Source organism: Ambystoma mexicanum, chromosome 7p (assembly GCF_040938575.1).
Source record: "Ambystoma mexicanum isolate Mex_15411 chromosome 7p, UKY_AmexF1_1, whole genome shotgun sequence".
In the NCBI taxonomy this organism is placed as follows: Eukaryota; Metazoa; Chordata; class Amphibia; order Caudata; family Ambystomatidae; genus Ambystoma; species Ambystoma mexicanum.
In genome coordinates, this window is record NC_090939.1 from 889411462 (window position 1) to 889435680 (window position 24219).

At 45.2% G+C, this 24219-nt stretch overlaps 1 protein-coding gene across 3 annotated transcripts in view; it reads right to left on the reverse strand.

The window, feature by feature from the left end:
- Positions 1-24219, reverse strand: part of TMCO3 (transmembrane and coiled-coil domains 3) — a 1285122-nt gene that overhangs the window by 662037 nt on the left and 598866 nt on the right. For all 3 annotated transcript variants that reach the window (XR_011283572.1, XM_069637136.1, XM_069637137.1), the window contains exon 8: positions 4628-4745. Coding sequence is in view for 2 of the 3 variants with exons in the window: in XM_069637136.1 (XP_069493237.1) it covers positions 4628-4745 (118 nt within the window). In the remaining variant the exon portion in view is untranslated. The remainder of the gene's footprint in view (positions 1-4627; positions 4746-24219) is intronic.

Consider the following 24219-nt stretch of genomic DNA (forward strand, 5'->3'; position numbering starts at 1 on the left):
TAGATCACCCTCATCATCCTCATCCCCATTGTAAGGGTCTGCGGCTTCTTGGACTTAGAGGTCTTTGTGATCAGTGTCCGGGTCATATAGGTCAATGATAGTGGGAACTTGCACTAGCTCACCGGGGCGAGCCCTCTTAGCAGGGGGTTGAACTGGGTTCTGAGACCCAGAGGCCGCTGCTGTGGGGGAAAGGGGTTGAGTGAAAACTCATTAAGTAATCAGGGTCTTTCTCATAAACATTTGCCATGAAGGACATTCTCTTCATGACCCTATCGATATCTTCAGCTAACCACTAGGCAGAACTAGGAATGACCACTGGTTGAAGTGGGAGACCTAAATCTTCTGTAGTGGGTGGGACTACAGTAGAAGGTGTAGCCTTTTTCTTTAAGGCTGAAGACAGGGAATCCTGTACCTGAGGTTCCTTACTGTTGTCAGGGGACCTATCCTTAGAAGAGCTCTTCTTAGACTCCCTTGATTTAACAAGGCCTTCTGGGACGTGCTTCTTAACTAAATGAGCTAGTCCCGCCTGTATGTTTTTTTTTTAATCGTTATTGAAGCAGAACGTTGACTCTCGGCTACGGGCAGATCTGAAGTCTTGTCAACTGACTCACGGCCTTCGGGAATGTTTTTATCCATGACATCTGTTCTGTCTTTCAACAGCCAGGGCCTGTCATGTGGCGATCTCGATCTGGAGTGCCCAGAGGACAGCGACTCAACTGACCTCTCCCTAGACGTTGTGCGATGTCGTTTGCTCGACACGTGTGTCGACTCTCGGTCGTGGGTTGTGTGTTTGGTGGAGGGGGTTGTGAGAGCGCTTCCGCCGCAAGGTGTCATTCCCATAACAAGGCCATCGCCCTGTCTGTTGGGGTCAGGGGACTGCGCTTGGGAAACCGGAGTAACCCAGTCACCTTCGGATACTACAGCGTTGCTGCCATCGCTGAAGGTCCCCTCCACTTCCATGGCAGTCCCAACCTGCCTGGCGTGGTGGGCCCAGCATTTAGTTAAGCAGTTCAACGTCTTGGGTTTGAAGAGTCTACATTCTCGACAAGTACCTTCCTACGTGGTCCCGAGGGAGACAAAGGTTACACACAAGGTGTATGTCGACCCACAGGAACTTTTTGTTACACTAGGGGAAAAATGTATAAAGGGTCCCATCCATAACGGAATGACACGGCAGCAAGGCGAGTTTAGTGTACGAAAAGGGGTATATACATTCTAAAATGTCCTCCCCTTCTCTCCCTACTGTGTGGGCCCGAAGTCCGAATCGGCCTTCCAAGGCCAGAACTGATCTGTCGACAGGAGTCTTCAACGGTCGTCTCTTCACCGCTGTCGCATGGTTTTGATAGTCAGTGAATATAAAGGATAGTAAGAAAAACTACTGGTAATTGGTGATAATAAATGGTGATGATCCGAAAGGAGAACTCTGTGAAATAGTGTCCATCTACGATGGCGAAAAAAAACAATCTGAGGGACCTCGACGTGTGAAGGACCATGGATACAGTACACTTCACACTAGGGATAGTATTACTGGCATGCCCTGTCGACGTCCCTTTTCGAATTTCGAAAAAAACAACTGTAATACACTGCAGCTTCCACCCTACGCACAGCATGTGATCTAAGCAGATTCCACAAGCCTCAAAAATATAAATAAAAACATCTAACAAGAATCAGTGAACATATTATATTGAAAGTGGAGGCAGGAAGAACAAATTCTGAGCACATCAAATAAAATATGCTTATCTGACAAATTATGCTGTTAAGCCAATGCAGCAGGTGGGATCAACATAAGGGTATTGCCATCAATTATAAAGTCTGACATGGGAAACCTCAACAAAAGGCTGGACAGCTGGCTTGCAAGTCTGTGTATCCGAGTGAAATTCGATTGGCACAGAAATTGGCTGAATGGGGGCAAATGGAGTCTCCTCTTTGCAGACACTGCATCTTCTAAGATCTAGACAAAGAGAAAATGCTGAATGTCCGCGTTACTAAAGTGAAGAAGACAGATTTGGAGGGAATTAGATGTCTCAGAATCCACAACCATAATTAGCATGAACATCTTTGTTAAAGCAATGCCCAAAGATATATTTGGTGAAGCACACTTATGCCCCCTTTTCATTGGGGAGAAAGGCCATTGATCTCTGGCTACGAAAACAAGTCATGCAAGACCACTTTTATTGAAATGCCAGGTTCCTTAACTACTGGGACAGAGACACCATCATAAGTTTGCCTACAAAGTTGATGCAATTTACATTTTTTAGAATTCACAAATGTGGTGCATGTTAAGTTAAAAGAAGTTATGAGCCAAACAAATAAAACATTCCATGATGTTCACTGCCAAACTTAGAATTGCTCATAGTGGTAAAACTAATTTCTTTTCAGGCCCAGTCATTTAAGCGGTCTTGCAGGAAGTTAAGCCAACAATAGCATTACCTTAGCACATTGGAAATAAATGTTTTATTTTCAAGTATTAACTTGAAGAAAATGTACTATGAGGCAACACATTTATACTGGATACATTATTAACTAGGACTAGTTGATTTAATTTGTATTAAATATATTTGTAGCACAAGTGTAAGGGAGGCATGGTATCAAAGTATCACACTGAAAAACAATTTTTAAAATCTTTATTCAATTCTCAGGGTTTTGAAAAACTCCTACTTTGTCCTATAGCTAAGATGAGTGTAGTCTCTACCATCAAATAATAAAGAAAACACAGTCCTAGTCAGTCTCTGTCAAATCAAAATGGCCTATACTAAGAAAACCTAATACCTGCCCTATCTCTTATACAAAAAGTGTGTAATGGGGAGCATGTATGCAAAGGAAAATCAGTGTTAGAATATGAAGAATCCAAGTAGCTGAGTCAGCTCTCCTCCCCACGTTGGACAGCGCAGAGTAAGGCAGTGCCCGTAGACAGGATGACACACTCAGGCTCAGATTTGCAAAACAAAAAACAGTTCTAAACTTAGATCGCGGCCCACCTGGCTTTCCACGTTAAAGTCCCTTTTCCATTGTTCCAAAAGTTCTTTCACAGTTTGACACACAGTTCAAAGTTCAACAAAAAGTTCACATAGGTCTCCCTTCGTCAGGCTCAGACCTCGCAATCACAGCATTTGCAGGGGTCCCCTTCCCCTAGCTTAATTCACATTCGTTAGGTGTTCCCTTCCCCTAACTTATCACACTTCTGGTCTCCCTCAGTCAGGCTCAGACCTTTTCCTGATGTCGAAGACTTTTGAATGTGCGAGGCTTTTACTATAGAGCTCTGCAGGGCCACTTCGACTTTCCCTTCAGCTCGTACTCTTGTGTTTTTTGCCCCAGTGTTTCTTAGTCTATGTTTTTCAAGATCATAAGCACAGAGTTCAATATTCACTTTCCACTTTTCCTGGGGTCAGTCTTGATCATCATGCTTTTAAAGTTAATTTACTTTGTTGCTTTATAACAAAAACATTTCACCTTTCGCAAAGGCTATCAAGTGGGCTACTTCCTTTCGCCAGACCACTCCACTACTCTGTATCACTGGCTTCACAGTTACCTGTAATTTTAAAGTTCACCACAGGTCTGTCCTTTTTCGCGTCTCATCCACACGCGTACAGCCTTCAATTGTAAGATATTGTTGCCACCTCAATCTTTCCTGAACACACACCAGTCTTTCATCTTGCTCGCCAAATCACCGGCTGTGGGCATTCCTTTTTTGTCTTTTCCTTTTTAATTCACGACTCAAGGTTAGTGCCGCAGGCTTGGCATCGCCTCCCCAACTCTGTCATTCTCCCGGGAAGGTGGCAAGCACCTTTGAAACAAAATGCAGTCTTCTTGTCTGGGATTTGACCTTCTCCATGTATCTCTTAATGATCTTTGGAGGCAACAACCTCCTGCACAGAACTCCAGGGTTTCCTTTATCCTGGATTCTCGTCCCTCTATCCATCGCTCTGCTCCAGTGGGTCTGCCTTCACCCCGGATGTTCTGCTGCTTCTCGTGTTCCACCTTGCTCAGAGTGTGTCCCTACGTTCCGCCTTTAATCCATGTGGGAAGAGCTAATGGGTATCAGATGTATGTGGTCAAAGTCAAGTGCCTGACATTGACTGAACCAATTAGAGGGACATGTCCAACGAGATATGTAAGGGTTAGCCTTGTTACTCTAATTTGCCCTCTTCCTCGGCCCAGTGTTTGTGCAGAAAAGAGGGAAGGGGGAATTGGGACATCAGAGAATTGTATGAAATAGGAGGGGTCATAGGTAAGGGAAAGGGGGGGAATACCGCGTCTCACAATCGGTCGCCTCATCCCCACTACCCGAAGATCCCTCACGCAAGTGATCCTCCCGCACTGGTCCACCCCCAGAAACTGGATCCAAAAGCGATGGCTGTATCCTGGCCACCTTGATGGCAAGTCTCTGAGGACTAGCGGGTGAGACCCTTTGGTTTCTCAGACAAGTAACTCAATCTGCTTCAAAAAACAAAAGTATAACTATTTTCAAAGTCCCTTTCTTATGGTTTCCTTTCCTTGTAACTTCCCTCTCATGCTTGACTTACTACCTCTGCCTTAGCGTAGTGATGAGACAGTTTTCACCAGTTTTTATGAGAGGAAAACTAGACTTATGTGCAAAACTTTACATGCATAACCTGTTTGTCTTTACCTGGAATAGGAATTGCCACCTGCTTGATTAAGAGTTGGCATAACAGCAATGAACAAACTCAGCTGCACATCCTGCATGACGAGCATTCCAAGCAACACACTGCTGTAATCAATGTCACCTGTTCATAAAAGAAAACAAGATGCTTTATTTTAGCATATGGAAGACTCATTAGGTTCATAGTGAAAGTATGGCAGAAACCAAAACAGATACAGGAAAGTGCTCTGAACTAATGACTGTCTCCAAGTCCTACCTTTTGTCATAGTTGATTTTATTAACATTACCATCTAAAACTCATACACAAACACAGAATCATGGTGACCAATCAGCATGTGAAAAAAGGAAAAAACACAATCAGTGTGCAGAGTCAATACATGATTTCTCATGCACAAAAAAGCGTTCTAGAATCAAATACATTAGTTTCCTAGAAGATGACTTATTTCCTAAGCTAAAGGCAAAGACATGATGTAGGAGATAGACTGGCTAGGTCACAGCTGGAGGATGAGGATACTAGTGTATGTGTAACATAGCATGTGATGTTATAAAAGATGGGATAATGTGACCCAAATAGAGCATTAGGGACAGAGATGGAGCATAGGAGTGTTGGGCTTAACATCATACATCCCACACATGAGGAAATAGTAGTTAAGAAAACCCATAAACACAAGTCTGAACATACATCAAAGGTCCAGATCGCAAGCAGATCACCCTGCAATTCCTGCCATATCCCTTCACTGAGATAAACAGTGAACAGCAAGACAGACACACACATACACTGAGCGTAAATGCGCAGAAAGATAGCAGACTATTAACCAGTAACTATACATTAAGAGAACTTGGCACAAACAAAAATAGGTGCAAGCTAGTAGGCTGCAAGAGACAGGAGCACTTTAGGCAATAGAGCAAGCATTCATTATACAGAAAAAGTAGTAACAGATCCAGACAACATGCGCGATGCAATAGCACTTCTGCTAACGCCCTTTAACGTGAAATCGATGGTAGCCAGCAAAATACACACACAAACCACTGCATTAATAGGTAGGTCGGGGATGGCAATGACAGAATAACCGAGGTAGAGGTTAGCCCTAACCAGATACACATACGCATGTCAGTAAAGATCAAAAGAAACGAAAAACACTTCCAAGTAGTTTACACAGGGCCGGTGCAAAGAATATTTCCACCCTAGGCAAAGTGTCAGATTGGCGGCCTGCCACTCTCGGTCCCTCCCCATTTTGTTACCGATTGCTGCACCCCCTGTATTTCATAAATACAGGTTTATTAAACCAGTCAATGATACTATAGCAACAACAAATGTAATACTGAGGCATGTGGATTAACTCTTTCGGTAAATTGTATATAGACAATACAATACAGACTGTAGGAAAACTATTTTGGTAATACACACTAGACATCTATAAGCACATAAGGATCACTAAATGATACAAAATACTAAACCGGATCGGTCCCACTACTTGCCAAGTAAGATATGTATAGATTCAACAATAATTTGCAATTTCGAAGGGATTGTGTCCTCCGACGTATTCCTTATCTTTGATAATATGTTTCCAGCTTGCTGGCCTCGGAAATTTTTTCTGTAGAGCGCCCTGCGCGTCGACGTCCGCCGAGTCGATGTCCCTCGATGGCCGCCGTATCGGCGCAGACATCACCATGTCCATAAATAGCCACGAGCTGCGTCCGTTGCTCAGTTCTGTTTTTCTGCGCTTCGTGGGGCCTCGAAACATCGTTGCTCAGTTCAGTCAGGATAGTTAACTATTTCTACTCGAATATCCCTTCTAGTCTCGATGGCTTCTTCATCAGAACCGACGACGCCGCGATCCGGCTTCAAGAAATGTCGAGACTGCCGTAAAAAAATTTCGATAACGGATCCACACAGGATCTGCTTATGGTGCTTGGCATCCGAGCACCATTGTTCGGAGTGTGAGGACTGCATGTCCATGACGGCGAAAGCCTTTAAGGAGCGCAAGGAGAAGCTCAAGAGAAGTAAGTCAGTCAAAACCTCCTCGAAAGTTTCGTCGGCTGAGTTGAGGCATTCGTCTCCTCGACGTCGAAAACATTCCCATTCTAGATCTCGAAGCAGCTCCCACCATTCGTCGAGATCAAGACACTCAAAAAAGAGACGTCGAAGGTCCCATTCCTCGTCGTCTTCTGTGTCCCCAGAAAGAGTCTCCTGTCCCACCAAACATAGTTCTTAAACTGAGTAGGAGGAATTCAGAAAGAAAATATTAATCGTCTTCGAGAACGCGGCCTCGACCCCCTCGAAGACAGCTAAGGGTGATAACCCGGGTGAAAAACCCAAAAAATCAAAACGCCGCGAGTCGCAGCAAAGAGGTTAATGACACACGATCAGTTGGCAATATCGGCCTGCAGGGTTGTGATCAACCTGGACCTACCTCGAACATGACAAGGGACTTCCTTTGCCCGACTTACCCTTCCTCAAGAGCAGAGCGCATGTACAGGTGTGGAGGCATCTGCTGGAGACCACCTCTGTCTCCTCAACCTGTTGCTCTTTCCTCTCCTGCTTCTCCACAATCTTCATCCTCTCCTCACCTGTCTTTGGGCAACTCAACACCTGCACCCTCTACCTGCCTTACCAATACTCATCTCAATAGTGTGTGACTCTCCAAAACCATTAAAAAAAACAAGAAACAATGGAGCAGAAGTGGTGGGCCACCTGTTGACATAAACCATGAAACATGTGTGCCTGGGTCACCAAACCCATCATGTATCGTACATGATGCCTGTGGTAACCCAGACAAATAAAACAGACATATCTTGGCCTGCATTTTACTTCGTACTTGATATGTTAAAACAAGTGAAAATGCACATACATTAGAAATTAACTTTCCGAGCTTTAATTTTCACGAATGTAGACACAAGGTTCTTGATATCAATGTTTTGCGCAATATCATGCTCTATTGTCAGGGTTGCTAGCCCAACACGTCTTTCTTGCATCATCGAAGATCGAATATAACTTTTGATCAATTTAGCTTTGAAAAGCTTCTTTCGCCACTTGCCACTGAAACACGCAGGGTTAAGAGAATTCGGAGAGCAATACACATGCTGGGGATACTCTCTGCCAAATTATTATTGTCTACAAATGTCAGTACATCTTGTGGTGATGAACAATTTGGAACTCTTCTTGCAATGACTGACGCATTAATGTCATTCGAGTCCCCATTTTGTAAATAGTTCTCTAGCCTCAAGCAGTGATAAAAGATTTGATGGGCCGCCTTAGTATTCAAACTGTGTATGTTATAGAGCAAGCCAAACACAGAACATATTTGATGCAATTGAGTACATTTCTCTTCTACAGATTGAAAGGCTGTGAATGATGGCAAAAAAAAAGTTCATTTTGAATTTTTCCTTGGGGCTTTCAATAGCTCATCATCCGCTTCATATGTGACCTGCTTCTTCTTCCTTTGGACACATACAGAATGATCAGGTTCAAAGAATTCAGGAATTTCCAACTCTTCTGCAAGTACTACTCACTTCAAAATGAGAAGGGGTCCTCATCAATGTACCACCTGAGCCGTGATTGGAGGGGATGAGTAGGCCAATGCTGTTTGGCAGGTCACTGGAATTGAAGGGGAAGTAGGGGATCCTAAATCAGAATGTTTCAACGGCAGTTGAGCAGGTTAGGTAACTATTGCTGAGATAGGTTTCTACTTTCCTGTGTATTATTTGGCTTTTTTCCCTATTCCTGCTGCAAAATGTGCAGTAAAATGTGGTATTTCGACCTGGGGATGGGCACAGCTCCCACACTTTCCCCAGTGTGGGAACTTCTGACCCCATAGTGAAATTCAAAGCTGGAACCTATAAATATATGCACAGTAAGTGGACATATCCTGATGTGAAATATACAAGTTTGGCTCAACTGACCTTTTTCTTTAGAAGAAAGTGCACAAAAGAGCACAGACATTCTTTTTAAAAATCAACAAAAAAGACCTGGGGGAGGGGGAGGAGATCTTCCAATAAGTACACTGGCAAAGTATAAACAGTGTCCATATTTTAACCCCCCAACAATCTATAGTGCAATATTCCAGAGCAAACAAAATTCCAATATAAAGACATGTGTTTTGATGACCGATTTAAGTGGTCTTGTGGGTTTCTGCACTTGGAACATGACAACCTGGGTGAAATCCTTGTACCCAAAAACTTGAGCAAGTTTGCAGGCCTCAAAAACACCCAAGCGAGGTAGCGTCTGCCCTAAAAAAAAAAAAGAAGTGTGCCCACCCCCATGTATCCTCTGCTTTTGCTGTGAAAAGCAACACATTGCCACAATGAGGGAAAACAACCAATCAAGGATTGCAACCTCTTTCCAGATCCAGGGCATATATAAATGACTTGCTTGCCCTCTCATCGTTTCCCTTTACGTCATGTTTGGCTTGGAACAGTACTCTCTTTTATAAAGATGACTTAGCATGTACACAAACCATTGTAAGGCATTGACAAAAATATATACATTCTTATAGAAACATGTTAGGCAAAAAGTGTACAATTGTGTAATTATTCTCCCCCATCTTGAATGGGAGACCACAAATATCCAAATGCAATTTCTGCTGAAGGAGAAAAATGGCCTTGGAGTTTTGTAAATGTACTTTCAAGACTTAGATTCATAATAGAAGGTAATGTGTGAAAATGTTACCTGTTTGTGTTGCAATGTTTGACAAATACAGGCTATATATATGGTGTGATGAAAATATTACATTCAGTCAAAAAGAAATGCTTTGGTGTGTTACATATGAACATCTAAAAATAATGTAGTTAGTTTAAACCTGCTTTGTTTGCTATATCTTGAGTGACCTGGAGGAGGGTGTAGCTTTAGGCAGCTAATTGGTGGTTTGTGTGTGCTTTTATAATAAAAATGACACTTTGCATTTCTTAACACAGAAACATCAAGAACGTCTTGTCCAAAACAATGGTCTCTTAAATGGGCCAACAAGTGTAAATCGCTCATACTTTAAAAGCTCTTCTAGATGAAAGAAAGTGATAAGCCGTAATTATGGATCCTGCAGCTTTTGATGGGCCGCTGGGAGGGGGTATATTTGTCTTAGGAGCACTACAGGGGCTTGGGAGGTGACACCATAGCCTCACTTGGACAAACAGAAAAGCACAAATCATCCAAGGACGCAGCACAACCCTGCTTTGAAATAATGCTGTGACTTGGTGTAGTAGGGGCAGGCATAGGTGTCTGCAGCTCCACCCCACCCCCTTGACAGCGAGGCCTTGTGCCACCACACAGACTGCCCATGCCTCGGGAGTGGGGGCGGCTCCGTGTAGGTCCATGTGAGGCTGATTCGGCTTCAAGTCAGGGTTAAATAAACATAGCGTGCTTGATGAGCCCCGACCACCTCCCCTGGCCGGGAGAGTGGTTTACTCAGGAACTTAGTAAGTGAGCGCGATCCCTTCAAAAAGCCTCCCCCACCCCTCCCCATCACAGTCCCTTTCAATCCCTACACCATCTCAGAATGCACAGAAAAGCGCACGCTACAGGTCTTCTAGCCCTGGCCCCTTGCTGGGACACACGCCCTCTGAACAGCACAAACATTGACATCCGTTTATCCTATACTCAGTACTGCAGTGCCATGCTGATCGAGGACTTTGTATTTGCCGATCATTAGTGGTAACGGACACCTTCGGGCCGTGATATTGTACCTACCCATACAATCTTCCTCATACTACCAAACACCACAGGGCATCCCATAAAACGTAAGAAACGTGCGTCGTTCAAATTCCATGGGCATCGTATACAACCCATGATATCGAATACCTGTAACCTATCCCATGTCATGGAAATCTCACAACATTCCCAATCCCAGCACTGCAACCTTTTCCAATCGTAAAGGCATTCAGCAGTACTCTAGGACAGTACTCTAGGAACAGCTTCCTTTTTAGAGTATCACATACCCTTGATTCCTCCTGTCATGATACACAAGGCTCCAGCTAGTGTGCAGCAGGGCCGGCCACCATGGACTGCCCAGTCATCAGAAGACTGTCCAATCGTTCAGAAGTCGGGGAAGAAAGAACATTTGCATGAACAAGCCTCAGTCAAGAGAGCAGTGGACACATGCAGTGCTAATGAGCAGGTGCCGCCTGAGGCCCTGCACACGGCACAGCACGCTATTGCATCGTGCATGTTGTCTGGATCTGTTACTACTTTCTCTATATAATGAAAGCTCGCTCTATTGCCTAAAGTGCTCCTGTCTCTTGCAGCCTACTAGCTTGCACCTATTTTTGTTTGTGCCAAGTTCTCTTAACGTGTAGTTACTGGTTAATAGTGTCTGCCATCTTTCTGCGCATTTAAGCTCAGTTTATGTGTGTGTGTCTTGCTGTTCACTGTTTCTCTCAGTGAAGGGATATGGCAGGAATGACAGGGTGATCTTTACCATGGATGGCCCAGTCATCAGAAGACTGTCCAATCGTTCAGAAGTCGAGGAAGAAAGAATATTTGCACGAGCGAGCCTCAGTCAAGAGAGCAGTGGACACATGCAGTGCTAATGAGCAGGTTCCGCCTGTGGCAATGCACATGCAACAGCACGCCACGCCACGCCCACACCCAAGTCGGACGCAAACCTCGTGGTGCCTGCTCAGCAGGCCCTGATGTGCTGCCTGCTGCAGACAGTGTAGCTGAGAGTGGCGCTCGCTTCACGAAAGAGAATAAATTATAATAAAATAACACAAAAGAATCATGCATTTGCCGCTCTGACATTTTTACACTATAGGCAAGCGCCTAAACTTGCCTAGTGGTAGCACCGGCCTGAGTGGTTATATACGTATGCAATAGAAACACTAAGTAGTAGAGGATGTAACATGCTATATATATATATATATATATATATATATATATATATATATATATATCGAGGAAAGAAAAACAAAAAAGAAAAAGCTAATCAAAGCTTTTTAGGCGGCACTCTTCTCCCACAATAGAAATGCACCAGATGCAAAAGAGGATCTCCATCATACGTCCTTTATTTTGCTTTAGAGACACGGTGGACAAGCAGTTTCAGGAGAGAACAAACAATTACGCGTTTCACCCTTCCGGGCTTCGTCGGATTGTAAACATAGAAAACAGATATCTCCTTTTAACATTTTTCTGATGTTGTAGTCCCTCTTCACTTTCATTTGAAGAGATATATTGCTTTGAGCCTGGTTAATATGGGTGCCATGTTGGAAATGTTTCTTTACAATGTATGTTCTCAGCTCCCTCATACATCTTATGTTAAAATCATTTCAATTATTTAATTATTTCAGAGAAAAGAGAAATATCTTCTCTTTGAAAACGAAAGCTGAACATGGCTGTAATTGCAATTTAAATCAAATCTAAGTCATATACTTCGGTTATTTTTATTTAAATTCGCAGGAGCATCTGATTTTATTTGAAACACCTCCTCTTATTGCTATTTCTATTGTTATGGATTCCTAATGGCCATCTATGAGAACCGATCATATAAGGGGACTTCCTACACATTATTGCCATAATGTTAACATAGAATATTTAGTATTAAATACTTAAATTGGGTTTGGCCATATTTGGTCCCCATCTTTCCATTGTTATTCACTTATGGATTATATCAGCCATGTAATACTTAGTGCTTTTTTAAGGCCATAAGGTATATACTACTAGAACTGAACTTCAACTTTAAAGTGCACAGTGCTTAAAATGTACAGTACTAGGGATTGAAAGCAATAATATAATTTTGCATATACTTACGCACTGATGTCATGATCATAAAGTGCATAGGGCCTTAAAGTGCCTTGTGTTTTAAAGTGCACAGTGCTAAAAGTCAAATAGCATTTTGATAATTTTGCTTTATCAAAAAGCTATAAGGTGTATACTACTTAGGCTTGACTTGAAAGTGCATAGTGCTTAAAATATATATATATATCACCGTAATCGTATTTCTGATGCTTGTATCTGCTTAGATTCACATGCTGTGCATAGGCCGACATCTAGTGGAGCTGCGGAGTATTACAGTTTGTTTTTCGAAACTCAAAAATGGATGTCGACACCGGGCGTGCCAGTAATAATATCCCTAGTGTCACGTCCACTGTACCCATGATCCCTCACACGTGTAGGACCCTCAGATTGTATTTTTTCTGACATGAGGTAGCATGAGGAGTAGCACAAGTACAGATTATCCAAGCAGATAAAGGAAGATAAGACTACAAGCATCCATGCGCCTTCTCCCACAGGGGAGGAAGGGTGGGTTGCATGTGAATCTAAGCAGATACAAGCATCAGAAATACGATTACGGTGAGTAATGTATCCCTTCTGAAGCTTGTGGAATCTGCTTAGATCACATGCTGTGCATAGATTAGCAAGCAGTATTAGAGGAAGGAGGTGGGATGTGAGAAGGGGCCTGAGGAAACAGATGTCTTAGAACCGCTTGTCCCACTTGGGCATCTGTCTTGGAATGAGTTTCAATGCAGTAGTGCTGAGTAAAAGTGTAAATAGAGCTCCAAGTAGCTGCTTTGTAAATGGTGTCAAGGGGTACATTTGCAATGAAAGCCAGAGTGGCCCCAATGACTCTTGTAGAGTGGGCTCTTGGCGTGAAAGGCAGAGTTTTTTCTGAAAGGGAGTAACACAGCTGGATATATTTAACAATCCACTTAGAGATGGTACCTTTAGAGATGCGATCTCCCTCTTTGCCTGTAGCTACGGAGACAAACAGTTGGTCTGTTTTTCTTAGCGTCCTGGTCTTGTCTACATAGTAGAGGACCGCTCTTCGCACATCTAGAGTGTGTAGTTTCACCTCAGCAGAGCTCTTGGAAGAAAGCCGAAAGCTCAATGGACTGGTTAACGTGGAATTTAGAAATAAACCTAGGTGAGAACCTAGGGTGTGTAAGTACAAACCTGTTTATCTTTATGAACAGTAAAGAAAGGATCCTGCACTGACAGAGCCTGAATTTCACTGACCCTTCTTATGGATGAAATGGCTACTAAGAAGGCAATTTTATAGGTCAGGTGTTTAAGACTGGCTTTATGCATTGGTTCAAACGGTGGCCCCATGAGTTTAGCAAGCACCACATTAAGGTTCCAACCCGGTGGTGGGTTAGAAATTGGAGGGTGGAGTCTCTTTACCCCTTCCATAAAAGCTTTAACCACGGATACTTTCCACCACGAAACCTTGTTAAGGGAGGTGGTGTAGGCTGACAGAGCCGCCAGGTGTACCTTAAGTGAATTAAATACCAACCCTGCGTCCAGCAGGTGGAGCATGTAGGTGACAATATTGGAAGGAGTGCAATCAACCGGGTTGGTTGGTCTATTCTGGCACCAGATAACAAATCTTTTCCATTTGTCAAAATAACAGTGCCTGGTGTTTGGCTTCCTAGATTCCTGTAGGATGTCCATGCACCTCTGTGGAAAGTTGAGGTGTCCAAACTCTGACTTCAGGAGCCATGCGGCCAGGTTCATTGAGCTGCGTTGAGGATGCACTGCTTGACCTTGGTGCTGGGATAGTAGGTTGTACCAGCATGGGAGTCTGATGGGCTCGCACGTTGCTAGTCTGCGCAGGTGTGGGAACCACGGTTGTCTCGCCCACATGGGACCAACTAGGATGAGCGTCATCGATTCCTTGTGCATCTTGTTGACCACCTTCCTCATTAGAGGAGTTGGTGGAAAAGCGTAAGCAAACATCCCTGACCAGTTCGTCCACAGGGCGTTTCCCTTGGAGCCTGGTTGGGGAAACCTGGATGCGAAGTCCGGGCATTGTCTGTTTTCGCTTGTGGCGAATAGGTCTACAGTGGGCAAACCGCACTGTGAGAAGATGTCTTCTACGACTTCTCTGTGTAGACACCATTCGTGTTCTCTTGAGAGGGGATCTCTGCTCAAAGCGTCCGCTAGTGAATTGAGATCCCCAGGAACATGTTGAGATGACAGGTAGATGTTCCGTCTGTGTGCCCATATCAACATTTTCTGGGCAAGCTTGGACAGATTTGGCGAACGAGTCCCTCCCTGCTTGTTTAGGTAAAACATTGCTGTTGTGCTGTCTGTCAAAATCTGCACTCACAGGTTCAACAGGTGGCACTCGAACGCTTGAAGCGCTCTGAATACTGCCAGAAGCTCTAGCAGATTGATATGATTCTTAGCCACTGTGTGAGACCAGAGATCCTGAGCTGTGTGGTGAAGAAGGTGTGCTCCCCACCCTGACAGGGATGTGTCTGTTGTGACTACAGCCTGTATCTCGGGATCGTAAAAGGGTTTCCCCTTTGACAGGTTTTCTCTTGTCCACCAGTGCAGACTTTGTACAAGTGTTGGTGAAACGACCACTAGATCGTCCCACTGACCACTTGCCTGAGACCACTGTTTCGCCAACCATTCTTGCATGGGACACATGTGCAGGCGCGCGTGGGGTTTCCAGGTAAATACATGACGCCATCATGCCTAGAAAATGCATCGCTTTGCGCACCGTTATCTGGCGACCGGCCCGATAGAGGAATTTGCAGCAGTATATTCTGAATTCTTTCCTCTGATGGAAAGGCCAACCCCTCTTGCGTGTTTAGAACAGCTCCTAGGAACTGCTTGGAGGTGCTCGGCACCAGACTTGATTTTTTCTTGTTTATGGAGAAACCCAATTCGAAGAGGAGGTCGATCGTTCTTTGAATGTTTGCACTGCAAATTACTGGGGTTTCTCCCGTGATGAGCCAGTCGTCCAGGTAAGGGTACACTGGGATTGCCTCCCTGCGTAGGTGTGCCGCCACCACCTCCAGAACCTTGGTGAATACCCTTGGAGCCGAGGCTATACCGAAGGGCAGCACCTTGAACTGGTAGTGCTGAGTGTCCACCTTTAAGCGCAAGAATTTTCCGTGCGCTGGGAACATGGAAATGTGAAAATAGGCATCTTTCATGTCCAATGTTGCCATGTAATCCCCTTTTTTAGGAGGGGGATTACCTCTTAGAGAGTAGCCATTTGACATTTTTGGGGCTTGATACAGGGCGTAAGTCTAAAACTGGGCGCATTGTTAAATCTTTTTTTGGCACAAGGAAGTAAGTTGAATAAATACCCTTGTTTACCTGTTTGCCCGGGACGAGTTCGATCGCGTCCTTTTCTAGAAGATTGATGATCTCCTCGAGGAGGATCTTCTGATGGTCTAAGGAATGTACCTTTTGTCGTGGAGGGTGGTTTCGGACACGCTCGAGCAGCTCTATGCAGTATCCTACAGAAACTGTGGACAGCACCCATCTGTCTGATGTGATCCCTTCCCAAGCTTGGGTGAAGTTGGTAATGCATCCCCCTTCTGGAGATGCATGGGAAGGGACCCTGATCTCAGTGTCACTGTTTTGCGGGAGGCGTGCCGCCTCTGCTGCGGCTGGGGCTGCGTCTACCCTAACCACGACCCCTCTCGTTTACCCTGTTGTAATTTTGGGTAGTCTGCTGGTTGTTAACCCATGGAGTACCCTGCCCCTGATAATAGTTGGAGCCTTTGTGAATTTTGGCCGCGTGGGTGGCGAAAATTGCCATTCCCTCTTTGATTAGGGGGCTTGTTGGTCAACTGTCCCAGGGATTTCAGAGTCTCATACTCATCCTTGGCATTTTTTAAAGTGTCCTCTACCGCCTTGCCAAACAGTAGCTCAGGCTCCACCGGCTTGTCTATTAAGGATGCTTGTGTCTCGGGTTTAAACCCAGATTGTCTTAACCAAGCATGCCTCTTAATAACAGTGCTCTCTGCAATCAGCCTGCCAGCGTTATCCACGGCATCAAAGGTTGCCTTAAGGATGCAACAGAAAACTGCTCTCCCCTCCGATGCAACCTGTGCCAACTGGCTTTTTAAAGGTTCCGTTATGGAGTCGATGAGTGCAGCAACTTGTTCCCACTGGTGGCAGTTGTAACTAGCCAGTAGAGTGGTGGAGTTGGCAATCCTTGCCTGGTAGGCGGAAGTGGAGGCTACCTTCAAGCCCAACCTGTCGATCTTCTTGCGCTCCTTGTCGGGGGGAGCCTCAGACGATAAGGGCGTTTCCGCCCTCTTTCGGGTATTAGTCACTACCAGGGAGTCCGGTTTCAGTTGCCCCCAAGTACAGCGGGTCTGACTGGGCTGCCATGAACAACTTTTCGATCCTGGGGTTTACTGCCCTGGTGAGGTTCGGATTGAGAAGGGAAGGATCAATTCTCCTCTGTATAGACTTGAGAATGGGGGTTTGGCCTGGGCAATGGGTCTCTTCTCTCCCACTAGTTCCTCGGCAAAGTCCCTCTCCTCCTGTGCTCCCCGAGTATCTATGTGGAAGTGTTCTGCCGCTCTAGACAAAACCTAATTTAGGAGAGGTTGGTTATCGACTGGAGAGTCAGTAACCGGAGGTACCTTGTCTACTGGGGAGTCTACTCTGTAGACTTCTAGGTGATCTTCATCCTCCTCTTGGTCCTAGTCATCCCCATAGTAGTCCACCCCAGTTTGGTCGTCCAACTTGGCAAATCTGGATCCTCATCTAGTAGTGGATCCTCATTATACTGAGAGTATGGCTGTACGTAGAAAGGGTCAGAAGACCGACTTTGCGTTGGTGCCTCAACTCAAGGTTTCTTACCAGGGGGTTGCTGGTCCCTAGACCCTGAGGGAGTAGCCCCATCAGGGGTATATGAGAGGAAGCGATCTGGATTCTTGGCATAGAAGTCTGCTAGGGATGACATTATAGACATAATCTGTCTATATCCTCACTGGACCATTCTTTAGAGCTGGGGATTACCCTTTCTTGGGAGGGTTTCCACTGCAATATCTTGACTGGACCTATGGGCTTGTGCAGGGGTCTTGGTTAGTTTAACAGAAGACTGTGAACTGTCCTCATGTTTCTGTGGTGCAGAAGAAGGCTGAGAATGTTTCTTCTCCTGTTTTCCCCCCTCCCCGTGAGTGGCAGAGTGCTTCCCTGGTGTTTTCTCCTTCTCAGGGATTTTTTGACGTCTGGCGTCGAGATTCGGGTCGGGACCCGGGAGCAGCCGTTGCGCGGTCTGCTGACGCCGACTCCTGGAGTGCGGCATGGGGATGGTGGTCGGCTTCGTCTTCCGACGACAGTACTTCCATTACTTTGGTGAGTGAGGCACTCTTGGCAACAGTGGATGGTTGCCTGGTGTCATGCAGCGATCTTGACCGAGAACGCCCAGAGAGCACAGAGGACACCGATCCGGTCGACCGTTCTCTTTGTGCCTCTTTCCGAGAACTCGACACGCGCGTCGAGTCTCAGTTGGACTTCGAGTGTTTATTGGAAGTGGTGTGGGTAGCGCTCATGTCGCCGGTTGTCTTCCCCATAGCTGCCCTGCCCGTCAACCTTCCGAGGTCGGGGACTTGCGCTTGGTTGTCTTTCGACGCCACGTTGCCCTTGCCGTCCGATAGTACGGCGTCGCTGCCATCACTGAAGGCGCCCTCCGCTTCCATGGCCTCTCGTTGCCTGGCGTGGTGGGCCCAACATTTGGTCGAATGGTCCTTTAGAGTCTTAGCCTTGAACCGGCTACACGCTCTGCAGTTCGCCTCGGGGTGGTCCCTCGGCAAGCAGAGGTTACAGGTGGCGTGTCTGTCAACCCAAGGGTACTTGCGGTTGCACTTGGGGCAAAATTGGAAAGGGGTACCCTCCATACACAAACTGTGGCAGCGGGCTAGTGTGTAGGAATATATATATATATATATATATATATATATATATATATATATATATATATATATATATATATATGTGAAGAGTATGTACCAGCCCCCACTCTCCCTACTTGTACAGGGTCGAGGCCAAAGGCCTTCCGAGGCCCAAAGTCCGTCGTGCAGCTCTCGACAGTAGTTTTCTTCTCCGGGCCGGCGTCGAGCTTCGATGACTCAACGTGGGTATGAAATAAACAGGGAAATATTATAACTTTTAGCAAAATTATGGCTAAAGCCAGGGTACTCCACGGAATGCTTCCGACCAGTATGGCAGAAAAAAACAATCTGAGGGTCCTACACGCGTGAGGGATCATGGGTACAACAGTAGACGTCACAATAGGGATAGTATTACTGGCACGCCCTGTGTCGACGCCCATTTTCGAGTTTCGAAAAAAAAACGAATACTCTGCAGCTTCCACTAGATGTCGGCCTATGCACAGCATGTGATCCAAGCAGATTCCACAAGCCTCAGAAATATATATATATATATATATATATATATATATATCTCTCGCACTTGTACGATCTGAAGGACACAAGGCCTAGTAAGATCGTTTGTCTTGTCCTCCCTCTATCTTCCTCCTTTGTCTTGTTGCGCCTAGAAACACTTGTGTACAGGCACGTTAAAAATGACTTATATCATTGTTCCTGAATGCGGTTGCATGTAGTAAACCTTTGTTTTTCTTTCTCCCGTGCACTTTTTTTTAATTGGCATTTTGCATAATTAAACAAGATGAAACTCCTCCCATCCTCCCCCTTCCCAAACCTTTTCCCTCAACCCCTCGACCCTATCACAGAGCTCCTCCAGCTTAACTTAAGATATACAAAGAGGTCTTCCATTTTTATTGATCGTTTGAAAGCCTTTAGGCAATGTCCAAAATTTGAATGTTCCACTGGACAGTTGAATCCAATAATCATCCCTCAGATATTGCAACAATACTCCCCTATCTGTCCTGAATTGTTAGGTTGTCCCCCTGAATATTATAAGTAACCCATTCCATAGCCAATATATGCCAAATTTTGTGTAGCTGTTCATGGTGGATAGGAGTGGCATTATTCTTCCAGTTCCGGGCAATCAACAGTAAAACCGCCAACATCAAAACCGTGCATGCCTTGAAGCGTGCCCTTCCTTTGTCCAAAGGCCCAGAAGGCACTTCTCAATTCCCATGGGTATGTCTTTCCCTACCACCACCTGCGCAGTCAAGTTTACTTGACCCCAAAAGGATTTCAAGGCCAGGCAAGATCACCAAATATGGTGCGCCACTCCCCTCCCTCCTCTTACATCTCCGCCAACAGTCCTGGGATGTCCACGGGTACATAAACCTAAGCTTCTCTGGGGTATAACACCATTGAGTGAGTGTTTTATACCACATCTCCCTAAATTGGATGGATTGAGTAAGCTTTGGAATGTTACCCCATAAAACCTCCCACTACTCCTCCAGTATATGTCGATCCAGGGTATGTTCCCACTTGTCCATGTAAGACCACCTCTCCCATGGACTCCCTTCAGCTATCAATGCAAAAAATGCGGAAATAAGATTTAAATCGCCTGATTGAGATGTTATATATTTTTCAAATGCAGCAAGTTGTCTACCTGCGGCTAGTTTATTAAGGGGGTTTACAACCCAATGTCACAAAAAACTGTTTACACTGTTCAAAGGTTTTAACTTCCTGACTATCCATCATATCCTTTAACCTTAAACATCCCACCTCCCTCCATTTTCTAAAGGATTGCGCATCCTTCCCTGGTGTAAACTGGGGATTCCCAAATAGAGGTGTGAAAGGACCCGGAATAGTTGAAACATGCATTTGTTTTAACATATCATCCCACACAAGTGCAGGGATCTGCGATGCCTTCATACTAGGAGGTCGATCCTCTTTAGCTACCCATAAAACAGCATCTAGTGGAGCCCCCACCACTGCTCTATCCATGGGAACCCAAAGTTTACTATCAACCCCCGACAACCATTGATTCAACACCTGCAATGGGGCCGCCAAATAGTACCGTCTAAAATCAGGAACGGCCATTCCTCCTCTATTCTTTGGGGGTGCTTGAGTTGGCAGGGCCAACAGCAGTCTTTTATTGTGCCATATAAATGTAGATATTAAACGATTGAGTGACTTCAAAAAGTTCCCTAGTAGGGAAACCAGCAGGGCTTGAAAACAGTAAAGAAAACATGGGAGGGTCACCATTTTAAGCGAGGCCATACACCCCATCCACAAAATATGTAGCAGATTCTATCGTTACAAGTCGGTTTTGAGTGTGCTGAGTAACTGGGTTTAATACGCCCTATATAATGTATCCATAGACTTCGTAATATGAATGTCTAGATATATGATTTTGTTTTACGCCCACTGGAATTGGGTGCACCCCCGTGTCTAGATTACTTTTCTCTTGACAGCGAGAGATTTAATACCCCGATTTATGTGTGCTGATTTTTAAACAACCTGAGACTTCCCCCATAGAAAGCCAGCTCCGAAAATACAGCCTGCAAGGACACCATAGGGTCCAAAAGAGCCAACAGCATGTCATCAGCAAACGCCATTATTTTATGTTTGCATCCCCCAAAATGAATACCTTTTACTCCCGGTGCTTCACATAGACACTGCAGAAGGGGTTCCAGATAGATTGAATAAAGCAAGGGAGACAACGGGCATCCCCATTTGGTATTTGAAGTGTATCCTCCAGACGTAAGGCTAAAATATATTTTAGCGTCGATATTGATTAGCGCCATTGGGCGGTAAGACCTGCACTGTGTTGGGTCTTTGCCCGGTTTCAGGTATATCACCAATTTGGCCTGATCCATTGAGGTTGATGTGCTCAGTTCTTTCAAAGGAACCATATAATCACGTTAAATGGGGGACTAGGACTTGCTGATATTTCTTATAGAAAATGGCAGTAAAGCCATCAGGACCCAGAGCCTTATTTAAGGGCAGATTGCCAATAAATATACTAACTTCCTCGTCTATGGTATCCTTCTCCAAGTCGTTCCTGTTTTCTCTCGATAGCATCAGGAGAGTTACACCAGCCGAATAGGAATTCTGCGATTCATCCCAAGGCCTTTCTGAAGAATACAAAGCTCCATAGAAGCGTTCAAAATACCCAAAAATTCCCTCTGTATCAGCCACATCCTCCCCTTCCCAAATGTTTAGGATCGTTTGGGCAGCCCCCCTCTGTCTCAATTATTGTACTAATAACCCCCCTCACCGCCATATTACCCTTAACTTAATAATATTGTTTGGCTCTCAGAAGGGCCCACTCTGCCTTTTTAGCCCTTAATATCACAAGCTGCCCGCGGACTGCTCTATACGTTTTCAGCGTGTCCCGCGTTGGGTAGTTACCCATTTTTGGCATAATACCCTTAAGTTGAGCCTCTAAATCCTCCTCTAGGGGCCAACTAAATGTTTCCCTCAGGGCCTTACATGCGATCAATTCCCCCCTCATTACCGCATTGAAGGCATCCCACCATAAACTCGGGGAGGTATCCTCCATCTCATTCTCCCCTCATTTTCCCTGAAATCAAACTGGATATTCTCCCTTCTTAGCTGAGAATACCATATTTGCTACGATCCATTCTATAATACCCACTGCCATAGCCCCCTTCGTCGAAATATCATGTCGAACATCGCCCCTAACGGTGCATGATCAGATAACGTGATTGCCCCGAGGGATATTTCACAAATTCGTCCCGCCAGTTGGGAGGATACACAGATATAATCTATATGCGATTGGAATCTATGGACATGCAAATAGAATGTGAATCCCCGCTTCCTTATCCCTACAAGCATGCCACACATCTACCAACCCCAAGTGTTTGAATTTTTCTTCAAGCTGTTGGGACGGTGTGCCCTGTGGTGCATTCCCTGCACAACTTCTTTCTATCCATCTCCAGATTCCAAGCTAAATCCCCTGTTAGTATAACATATGCCTCTGCAATGGTTTCAAGTGCCACCAAGGAAGCCCTGAGAAAATCATCCTGTGCGGAGTCAGGTGCATACACTGTTGCTGCATTAAATATCTCTTTTTTAATATGTAACTTAACAAATAGATATTTTTCTAGGTTATCTTGCGTGGAGCCCCAAATCACCCTATCAGGATTGTCGCTAAACGCTATTAAAACCCCTGCTTTTTTGTCCTTTGCATTAGCCTGGAACATCGGAGGATACCCCTTATCCGAATTCGCAGTCTATTTTCCTGCATATGTGGGTTTCTTGGAGTGCGAGAAAGTCCGGTTTCTCACGCCTCAAAAAATGCTCCAGCTTACTTCCCTCTAAAGGTGAATTCAGCCCTCTAATATTGTAGGAGGTGATTTTAAAACCCATGAAAAAACCCTGCTCGTTGAAATTCCCCTCCCCTTCCTTTACCCCCTTATCACTAACTTCCCATTGGGAAGCCCCATGTTTGGGCTATTGTATCTCCTGCTCTCTTGCCCGCCACCATGACTCGCCTCTCTGCACATGCCCAGCAGCTTGCCCTTCATTTCCCCACCAACCTCCCTTTGCAATGACCCAGGCAGGTTCATGGCTCCTAGCGACAACAATGGGAAGAATCCCGACCATGTACCGGTAAACTACCTGGATCCAACCAACTGCTGAGAGATAAACTAACCCTCTCCCTTAGATCCAAATCAGCCCCCTTACACCAACCTCCTTTCCCCTTCCCCCAAACACCTAGCCTAGCTCTCCCCTACAAGTTTAATAACCTAACCCACACTCACCAGTATACCTGGTCCCCCCTCCATCAACCCTATGTGCATGGCATGTCATTCAGATTCTCCCAACCTGTCGGGGAACATGCTTTTCTATTGTCTCGTTTCCCCGAGGACCACTCCCATATCCGCCTCTGCTGGGTACTTCGACTCCCTTCATCCTGTGTCTCGGTCTGCTCGCTGCTCTCCGGTGCCACCACATCAATGCCGTTTTCACACGTTGTCACTCTAATCTGCCTGCCCTTCCAAGAAAATAGCAAACCAAACGGGAAAATCCACCTATATCAAACCTTTTCCTGATTAAGAATTCTGGTTACTGGTCCCACCAACCTCTTTTTAAGTAGATTAAAATATGTCAAGGCTTGGAAGAGCTGTACTTCTGAGCCATTGATGGTCAAAGAAGTGCCTGCTTGTGCTGCCCTCAAAATGTGTTATTTCTGCCCATAAGACGTGAAGGCTACCAAAACGTCCCTTGGTCGGGCTCCTGTTCTCATAGATCCCACTCTGTGGATCCTATCTAAAAGAATCTCATCCAAGGGGATCTCCAGGAGCAATTCAGCGCAAAAGATTTGTATTCATTGCTTTAGATCTGTCCGCTATTTCTTCCGGAACATTCTTAAAACGAATGTTTAAGCACTTTGACCTGTTCGAGAACTTCACATTGGAGCTCTAAATTGTGCGACATCCGAGCCAGTCGTTCTATTGCTTCATTATTTTCCGAGAGTCTTTGGCCAGCTCCTGCAAAGCTCACACATTCGTATCTACTCGCTCCCCTAACTTTGAGATGAACAAGTTACTTTCTTACCTTGTAACGTTCTTTCGATGGGATGGTCCGACGACGTATTCCATATCTATGACATGTAATCACCACAGCTGTGCTGCTTCGGAAACTTTTTTCGGCGTCTGCGTCGATGAGCCGTCGTCGAGGACATCCTCCGACGTCCGACGTCATCCGATGTGATAAGTAGGACGCACGACGCCCGTAGCCTCAGTTGTAGTTTTTTCCCCCAGAACGTGTGACATTAGCCAACTGCCAGTCAGACACAAAGCCTTGCGGAACGTAAGCTGCAATCGCCAAAGAAATTCTGCAGCGGGAAAGGCAGGGAGGGAGCGATATGGAATACGTCATCGGACCATCCCATCGAAAGAATGTTACCAGGTAAGAAAGTAACTTGTTCTTCGAGGGGATTGGGTCCTCCGACGTATTCCACATCTATGACAGACTCCCAAAGCAGTACCAGAGCAAGG